Here is a 10,368-nt window from a genome sequence, read left to right as displayed (position 1 = left end):
CATACTGCAATGCTGATATTGGATAAAAGTGCCATTGGCTGAAAAAAACATTGTCCTCTATTTTCAATATGGCATTAGAAGCCAATGAAAAAAAGGGGGGGGGGGGTCCCATATTGGATGTACTCTCACACAGGCTTGAGACCCACAAAGATGTTCAAATTAATGAAATATCATTGCTGCTGAAAGATTACTAGTGTCTGTTTATTTATTCTGGCTCCCTAATCTTCATCTAGGGGCTCCTTGGTGGTGCAGTGGGTTAAACCACTGAGCTGCTGAACTTGTTGACCGAAAGGTTGGCCGTTCAAATCCAGGAAGTGAGGTGAACTCTCGTTGTTAGGCCCAGCTTTTGCCAACCTAGCAGTTCGAAAACATGCAAATGTGAGTGGATCAATAGATACTGCTTCTGTGGGAAGGACAGTCATGCTGTCCACATGACCTTGGAGGTTTCTACGGACAATGCTGGCTCTTCGGCCTTGAAATTGAGACAAGTATCAACCCCCAGAGAGTTGGACATGATTAAACTTAATGTCAGGAGACACCTTTACCTTTACCAAATCTTCATCTTGAATAAGTATTTATAAGTGACCCAAGGTTCTCTGTGAATCAAGAGCAACTCAGCTGGGGAGGAAATGGTCTCATTGTGCTTTTAAAAAATGAAGAGGCATCAAATGACTTAAAACCATAATTTTATCAACAATCCTTCAATAACCTTCTAACCCGTTATTCCATTTTGTCTTTTACACAGATGTCTATATATTATGATAAACAAAAGGGGAAGGTGTATGTCAATAGTGATCAATTGTCTCTGTGTCAGACAGACATGAACAATGGCCAACAATCCGGTACACATAACATATGTGCTGGTAGGCAACAGATAAACCACAGAAGAGTCTTTGGTTATAACCCTGTATAATAATAATAAGGTAGTTTCACAAAAAAGCCTACTTTGTTATGCAGACATTTTTTTTACTGTGAAATAAAAATAGCTGAAGAGTACAGAATGTGTTTGCCTCTTACAAACGTTTGTCTTCACATTTCGTAGTACTACTGAATTTTTGATGCCTAGCTGCTTTACCATTCATGCCATTTCCAAATGTCACTGGAGTTAGCAGATACGTCCTTCAATAACTCCTCTTAATGCAGTGCAGAGTTTCTCATAGCAACACTTTCAAGTATGTCCAATGCTAGTTTGCTAAAACCAAGATGTGTACAGTTTGCCTAAGGGCAGTTTCACAAAAATAGTACAACTATACAAAAGAGAAATGGCCACTTTTTCTCCAGCAGAGTCTTTTAAGCATATGGACTATTGTTTTAAGCATCCATGGCTAGTCTCAGGTTGAGAAGCATGTAACCCAGATTTCCTTGGAGTCAAGTGAGTTTCGAGATGATTGTGTCTCTTTACAGTAGCATCTCTAAAATAAACAATTTATTTTAGGAAAAGAAAGATGGATTTAATGCAAATGCTGCTTCAGCAAGTGTCTTGCTCTGAACATCTAGTGTTTGTACTTTGATTTAAAGTCCTGTTTTTTTAAATTATCCCTGTACATAATTTAAGAGAGACATCTACTTTATAAGCAAGAGGATAAACCCATGTTGTCCTTATCATCTCTTTGAATGACACGTGCCACTGAAATGGAAATTATGGCTATTGCTTTAAAAGTCCATCAGCCACGGTGGCAGAAACAAAAGGCCATTCTATGATTCTGCTTTCACTGTTAAATCAAGCAATTAGGTGGATTGGTCTTTTGCTTGTGTGTAATGTTATGTAACAACCCAAATGTACTAAAAGTACCAACTTTGGAAAGTTTATGAAGGCCTTTAAAATAAAGTACGTCTTTACAACACTTAAGATAGTTGTCCTTTTGTCAACTGCACTAATCAAACACCACTAAAGTATGTGGCTCTGCAATTATCTTTGTAGATGTGATGACAAACTATACAGCAAAATATTATGACCACCAAGTCTTCACTACTTCTATGAAAAAGTCCCAGAAACCAGCAGTTCACACAAACTGAAAACTTTTTAGTGTGGGCATCTCAGCACTGGCCATTTATAGGCTCCATTATATTGAATGAAATTTGTGTTGGGCTCATTTGCTGCAGCTGAGGCATTCTTGCTTCCAGAGTCTTCTCTGTTGGTGATCCTACTGACTGATTGCGTTTCCGCATCATCTGTCCAATCCCCATCATGGGGAAACGACCTCTGCTCTTCACACAGTTAGGACTGCCCAGAGGATTAGATGTATTATTTAGTTGGGTCGGTGAGACAGATTCCTCTCGGAAAGAACTGGTTTTTTCATCATATGTGAAGGACAGGTGGGTGGGATGAACCGGACTTTTTGTGGGACTGGGAGAAGTGCCTCCAGGTTGGAAGAGCGGAGACAGTGTCCTTTCACTGGAACTTCTCCGACCAAAATTTACTGGTGAACTCAGCATTCGATACTGGTGTGTGGGAGAAACTTGGTCTATTTGGTCCTCTCTGTCACCAGTTTCAAAAGAATGTACAATATTGAGAATCAAGGGAGAATCCAAGTTCTGGTTGCCAGGGCTAGAGGGCTCTTGTTGAGGAGAATCTTGCCGCTTCGTCAGCCTTGGGGTCCTTGGAGCAGGCTGATGAATCTCAAGGTACTCCAAAGAATAGGAGGTGACACAACCGGACTTGCCTGATGCAGATTCATGGAAAGGACTCAAACCACCGGGAGAATCTACAAGACAACAAAGAAAAAGTTGAGGGTGGCAGGATCACTGTGAATTTGTTTAAATTTGTTTGTTTAGTCCTGTATAAGGTATGTACTAACTTAGAATTGTAGCTAACTAATCAAGGATTGAGGATCGGTATTTTGAAACATTCCAGGCTTTGGATTATTGAAGTCCAAATGCTAAAATATTACAATTATTGGCAGAACAATATAATAAACATAACATTATTATGTTATGGAAGAACAATATAAGAAACATAACATTGGTAAAACAATATAATAAACATAACATTGGTAACTCATCTTGCACAATGGTTTATGGAATCGGTTTGTTTTAATGCATAGGACTGTGTTAACAGGTTATGTTTATATTTTAATGAATACTCTGTATGTTTTATGTTTGTTTGTGGAAACCGCCCTGAGTCCCCTAGGAGAGATAGAATGGTATATAAATAAAGTTGTATTTATTATTATTATGTTTACTGGTGGCACAGTGGGTTAAACCGCTGAGCTGCTGAACTGGCTGTAGTTTGAATCTGGGGAGTGGGGTGAGCTCCCACTGTTAGCCCCAGCTTCTGCCAACTTAGCAGTTTGAAAACATGTAAATTGAGTCAATCAATAGGTACCGCTTCTGCAGAAAGGTAACAGTACTCCATGCAATCATGCTGGCAACACAACCTAGGAGGTGTCTATGGACAACGTCGGCTTTGAAATGGAGTTGAGCATCACCCCCCAGAGTTGGACATGATTAGACTTAATGTCAGGGGAAACCTTTACTTTTACCTTTACCATTAATTCAAAATCTGCCATTGTCCCCTGTGAATATCTGCTCATTTCCAATACCAGAGGAGGGGAATCTGTGGCTTCGGATGTTGCCATATCAGCCCTTGCCAGCATAACCAATGGTGATGGCTCATAGGAATTGCCACATGTTCCCCATCCTGCCCTAAAGGAAGTTATCCTACTTGTTCTTTTTCCAGACTATACTGGCAACACTTTGCCACCTGCCAGCTTTGGAAAATGATTGCAACCCTTATTACCAATACCCTTTTGATTCATCTAAACTCTTTTTTTTTCATTGATCATTTTCTTCCTTTGTGTTTTGCTTTTATTTTATTATTCATTCTCATTATTTTTTTCTTTGCATCTCTCTATCCAATTTTAACCCCTAAAAGCACACTACACATATGTACAATGCATACTGACAACAAAAATGACAGGCTTTTCTTCACATTAATTGGTGGCTTTCCTTGATTCTTTTGATTTAACTCTTATGCTTTCCAAGTGCTAGACAAAGGAAATCTGTTGCCATGTCTCTTGCCAGGGTAATTAATACAGAACTACAACACAGGACAAAAAAAGAAAGATAATTATATACTAACAAGTTTGAATAGAGGAAGGAAACCTCTTTGAAAAGCCAGTGAAAATGTGATCTTCCTGGCAGTCAGGAAACAGATACATTTCCGAATGGGCAATTATTCAAACAACATAATTTGTCTGTTCTGGAAAGCATCTAGATGCCTGGACAATTCTCTTACTGCTGAATTGTGGCATTTATTATTGGCCATCTGCAAAGGGGAGATGGATGGCTAATGTTCATACATGTCATGGTTCTATTAAAGCTGTGTCCTGCATATATATCTTCCTCTCAAAATAGTTCATGGCAGCAGATACCTTATGTGTTACATATATGTTACATCAATGTTTCCCCAAATCTGGTCCTCCATGTAGTTTAGATTTCAACTACCAGAAGCCCCAGCAAGCTTGCCACACTGTTAGAAATTTTGGAAACCGCAGACCAAAAATTCTGGATGACTCAAGTTGGGTTACATTACTATATCAACAGAACTTACACACACACACTGTAAAATATTAAATAGTCTTAACATTCAAAAAAGAAATAATTGAAAAAAATAACACGTGGAAACCATAACAGTTACAACGAATTAAGTGTAAATGCTCCCTTCGCAGAGTTAGTGTTTCCCCAGCCAGAGTGAATGTCTAGCTTAAGGCCATCCTTACCAGGGAATCATTCTCCCTGAATAAGAGGTGTGGTGGTGGCACAATGGGTTAAACTCTTGTACTGACTAAACTGCTGACCTGAAGGATGGCAGTTTAAATCTGTGAGACAGAGTGAGCTCCTGTCTGTCAGCTCCAGCTTTCCATGTAGGGACATGAGGGAAAACCTACCATAGGACGGTTAACACATCCCGGCATCCCCTGGGCAACATCCCTGCAGATGGCCAATTCTCTCACACCTGAAGTGACTTGAAGTTACTCTTCTGACATAATAAAAAAAATTCTCTGAATGCCTGCCTTAGTCAGCTCCTGAGTTCATCAAGACAAGCCCTACCACAGTGGGCTCTTAGTATCTGCTGAGGTTTCGTTCCAGGACCTGCTGTAGATACCAAACTGTGTGGGTGCTCAAATCACATTATATATGGTGATGTAGAAAAATGGTGACCATCATATACAATGGCAAAATCAAGATTTGCTTTTGGAGTTTTTGGGAGAGTGATAATATTTTAAAATTGTGGCCTGATGAATCCTAATTCATACCCAAGCGATAGACAGAGAGAGCCAACTGTAGAATACTACTAAGTCACATCTAAAGACAGGCCTCCTCATTGGCATCACCCATATTCACCTTTAAACATCTCCTCAAAATGTACTGCTCTTGCAACTTCCCTGACTGATAATAACTTCTCTCTTCTTTTGTGTTATTTTTGCTATTATTGAATGGATTTAAAATATGTATTATAATGTAAGTGTTTTTAAGCAGCTTTATATTGTTTTTATATTGAATCAGATATAGATTTTGATGTGTATCAATTAGAGACTTTGTAGTCTCAAGGAGTATACAGATACTGTCAACAGCCAGAGAGAGAGACAGAATAAACACAGTGGCATTTGCGGATAATCCTGCAGGAGATGGCACCATAAGGCTGTGATATGTCCTGACTTTAAAATTCTCTCTGATCTGAAGCAAATACTAACCAGATCAGAAAGGAGATCCCTCCACATACCTTTTTCAGATGGACTGCCTTGGCTAGGTCTGCGATTGCTCAGCAGGGCTTTTGTAGTCTGTATCTGTGTTGTGAGGAGCGAGGGAAGCTCTTTGTAGGAAGGGCTTTTTTCCGATTTTTTTGGAAGTGGATGGAGGGCTTCTTCTTTTGTTTCTTGCTCCTTGGCCTTTTTGTCCTTCAAATAAAAAAAAAATAAAATTTGGTTTGTTTCAAACTTTTTCAGAAAGCATAAAAACAGGAGTAGAAACATTTAGGAAAGCATTAAGCTGATAGGAGCAAGCCCATCATAAGTAAACACACACAAATACTTGAATCCCACATTATTTGCTTTAAACTGGAATATATGGCAACGTGGACACGGATAATCCAGTTCAAAGCAGATATTGTAGAAATACCTGCCTTGATATTTTGGGTTATACGGCTGTGTAGAGAGCCCTAAGTAATGCTCTTGTATGATTCTGGAATATTTCCTGCCTTGATATTCTGGGTTATATAATTGTGTGGAAGCGCCCTAAGTTTAAGGTACAGTTGACACTTAGTGAAACAACAACACACCCATGAATTGGAATCAGAGCTTAGAAAAGTTTGGAAAAGTTGAGCCGCCTGAGGGCTGAGAGGGGCGGTATACAAATACAGTAAATAAATAAATAAATAAAAACAAATAGCCAGCTGCAGAGAAACAACTACCAGTTTTCTACAAATCAGGGATTCAAATGGAACCTGAACCAAAACACAGGACAAATTAGTCTTTTTCCCTGAACAGAAACAGAATCTAAATTCTCTGTTAAGCCAGAAACAGATTGGAATTGGCGATGGTACAGAAGAGGATCAAGTAACCAATGCAGAATGAGCATTCAGCCGAAACACCCAATGTGGAATACCTAATAGTTTTACCAATATCAGATCAGGAATAAGTACATTAAATGAAACTGCTATCTGACAGTATTTGAATATTTGAAATTTCTGCAAGTTTCTGTACTCGGTTTTCTTCAGTGGCTGGGCCTGGGGACAGTTAAGCAGGAAAAGGGCTTGATTGACTTCCTTTTGCAACAGGGATTTGGTCAAACCAATGGTAAAAGCATGAAGGTCCACTATAAATAAATGAATGCATCTTCACCTCCCTAGTTTTATTTAATCGTGTGAAAAATATACAGCCTAAAAACTAACGAATGAGTGGTTAAAACATGAAGGTCCATCCCTTCAAAGCAAACTATAAATAAATGAATACATCTTCACTTCCCTAGTTTAATTTAATCATGTGAAAAATATACAGTCTTAAAACTAAGGAACGAGAGTGATGGCCTTGTGACTGTTTACGAAGTAAATCGCTTCAAATTGACTTGGGTTACCCTTTCTCCAATTAAACCGATCTCTGACTATACAATTAGCTAAACAAGACAAATACAGCTACTTGTGGCAATGAAATGTTCTATTTATATTTTTAGTCCCCATACATGATAAGAGTGATGGTCAGGAGGAACATCTATCCTGTCTGTTTATGGTGCATACTATCTGGAGTGAAGCTTATTTACATCCAAAAAAGCAAACACATTCCCAAGTTTAAACATAAGTTGCAACCGTTTTGGATTTGTTAGCTTTCTCCAACCCACTGTCCAAATTCTCATATGGATCTTGTACTTAAGTTTTCTGATGTGAACACAAATCAAACCATTTGAATATGCACACATATATGGTTACTTTATCAGTCTGAAGTTCAGAAGCAGCTAAAGTATAATGTTTTGACTCTGTTATAGGAAGAGAAATGCAAAATGCAGCAACGAGCACAGACTTTGGTAATATTTTTCTGAAACTCCATCTCCAGAATTCCCCCATAGTCTGACATAGTAGTAGTAGTAGTAGTAGTAGTAGTAGTAATTTAAAGATCGAACTGCAAAGACTCTGGCACAACCCAGTCAAGGTGATCCCAGTGGTGATCAGCACACTGGGTGCTGGTCTGCACTTAAAACACAATCGGCGCTGACAAAATTACCATCTGTCAGTTGCAAAAGGCCACCCTACTCAGATCTGCATGCATTATTCGCCGATACATCACACAGTCCTAGATACTTGGGAAGTGTCTGGACGTGTGATGCAATACAACAGCCAGTAAAGTGATCTTGTTTGCTGTGTTCTAATCTTGTTGTGTTTCAAATAATAATAAGAATCACCCCACCCCAGCCCAAGTTCTAGGTGGGAAAAAGAAACCTTTCCCTGGTATTTTCCATCACATTTCCCGAGTCTTTTCCTTAAAAATGAGTTGCTTGCATTGAAGTAATTTCCACTGGGGTGTGAGTCATACCATGAAGAACTCTATACTGTGAAGACTGTGTTACAGGCTTTTCAGAGACCCAGGTAGACCATATCTATCATACTGTGACAAACTCCATACTGTGAAGGACAAATTTGTCACAAGCTATTCGGAAACCCAAGTAGACCATATCTATCAGACAAACACATTTCACCCAGGTTAGATTATATCACTAGGACATCTGGCTGTGCCCTCATATAATACAATAATAGGGTAGTTTCTTATGGTACTTTTGATAGTGAGGCTCAAATATAACTTTCTGCAGCATTTGGATTAGTAATTGTCACTATAAATCACTTCACTTCAAATGGTATTGCATTGTACACTGGTTTTCAAAGATATTTGTTGCAACCAGAAACTGTATCTTTACTAACAGGGAATTCTGCTTATTTTAAAACAGCTCTCTTAAGACCATCAGACCACTTGCCAGAGGCTTCAGCCTCAGATTTTGCAAGCTGCAAACATTTTGAAACACACATAACTTATTTATAATATAACTTATTTATATATAACTTATTTATCAGTTAGTGTTACATAACTAACTAGAAGCCTGCAGCCACAGAATAGGCAGTGGAGTTTGAATAAAGAGCTTGAGGAAGTTACTTCAAGATTGGAAATCAACTCTTTCTTCTCCTTTGATTCTCCCCTTGCTTACTCACTTCCTTGCTCCCCACTGCTCACAGCTTTAGTCTCACATTCCACTTTTGTCTCCATCCTACTTTCTCTGGCTTCGTCTTCATTCCCATCCTTTGTCTTTCCCGCTTCCTGGTTTTAAAGGTACTGTTTATTTTGTCCCGCTTCTTTTAATCATTCCAGTTCATCAAGAGACCTTTTGTTTATTAGTTATGAATGAAATAAAAACAAAAGAGGGGCTCTGGCTAAATTCTGAAAGACAAGCTTTGCTTTCAGAACGTTCTTATTACATTCATGGCATCTCCTGGTAGAGCTGAGAAAACAGGGCTGCCTTCTTTTCAATGGGAGTAAGAGCTGAGTACCTGCCCAGCACTAATTAGGACCTGGCAACTACCAATCTACATCTGGAAAAATTAAGTTTGTTTTGGGAAGAATAAGATGATGATAATATTATTATTAATATTCCTACTCCCACTTTCATGGATGTTGGGGTGCAAGACCTTCACAAAAGTATAAAACAGTAAATAAAAAGTTATTCTCTCTATATATCTGTATCTACACACACACACACACACACACATCAGAGAGAACATCTTCCTAGGAATCTCTAGGTCAATGGTTCTCAACATGTGGGTCCCCAGGTGTTTTTGCCTACAACACCCAGAATTACCAACCAGTTTACCAGCTGTTAGGATTTCTGGGCGTTGGAAGGCCAAAACATCTGGGGACCCACAGATTGAAAATCACTGCTCTAAGTCTTCCAGAGTGACTCTGGTCAACAGGAGGAGCAAATGGAAACTGATGGAGCTGAACCAAGGAAGAGGAAACCCCTGTTTGGGTGAGACACCCAGGATATCTAGAATGAAGATCAAGCACCTCAGTAAAAAGAAATACAGACTGAAAAAGAAGAGGGATGGACTGTGTAGGCCTTTAAACATCAAAGCAGGAAGCTTGAGCTAAATTCTGAAAGGAATGGCTAACTAATGAAGAGATATCAAAAGTTGGAAAACCTGATCAAGATGGTGGGCTGAAAAGACAACCTTAGCAGCAGAATGTTGAATGGAAATAGTGGCTATGTGGTGGCCAGATGACTCTCCAAAACAAGGATGAGCTGGCACTTGCCAGTCAGAGTAGTGGCGAGCAGCCTGCCACAGGATGCCAGGAATTCAGAAAGACAATGAACCAATGTAGCATCGAAGACCTGAGAAGTACTCTTCTCCTTAATACTGATGGAGGAAAAACAAGGCTACCATCTGCAATGCCCCATAAAGTGGATTCATAAGCAGGATGAAGGAACAGTCTATACTCACCACAGAATAAAACTCCTTGCAGGGTATATTGCTCAACAAAGAATAGCTGATCCACCCCTCCAGAAGACTGTTGGGTGAATTTCTCACCTCAAAAGTTGAGCTTTTTTTGATAATTTGAACCCAACCGCCTGACGAAGGCTCTTGTGAGTCGAAACCGGTTGAAGGTTGGAGTCAATTCATGTGACTACTGGAGTCTACTCATATACCATCTGCAATGCCCCATAAAGTGGACTCATAAGCAGGATGAAGGAACAGTCTATGAAACACTTGACATTCTCATTTTATCACTTTATGTGAACCTACCATGCCTAGTTCTCGCTAAGAAAAAAAGTGAATGGTAATGTTTCTCAAGCCCTAAGGCAGGTTGGGGAAAATGTGCTTGTTCTAGAAAG

General features: G+C 39.3%; 1 protein-coding gene across 1 annotated transcript in view; it reads right to left on the bottom strand.

Moving 5' to 3' along the window:
* Window positions 1-669: 669 nt before the first annotated feature.
* The window catches only part of HUNK (hormonally up-regulated Neu-associated kinase), a 68,565-nt gene continuing 58,866 nt past the window's right edge, over window positions 670-10,368 (bottom strand). The window contains exons 9-10 of the mRNA XM_060770436.2: window positions 5,726-5,900; window positions 670-2,705 (exon numbers count right to left, since the gene is read on the bottom strand). Coding sequence (XP_060626419.2) covers window positions 2,038-2,705; window positions 5,726-5,900 — 843 coding nt within the window. The 3' untranslated portion in view covers window positions 670-2,037. The remainder of the gene's footprint in view (window positions 2,706-5,725; window positions 5,901-10,368) is intronic.

This window comes from Anolis sagrei, chromosome 3, assembly GCF_037176765.1.
Source record: "Anolis sagrei isolate rAnoSag1 chromosome 3, rAnoSag1.mat, whole genome shotgun sequence".
NCBI classification, from domain to species: Eukaryota; Metazoa; Chordata; class Lepidosauria; order Squamata; family Dactyloidae; genus Anolis; species Anolis sagrei.
The sequence above is the reverse complement of the archived record's forward strand: the minus strand, read 5'-3'. Positions and strand labels throughout refer to the sequence as shown.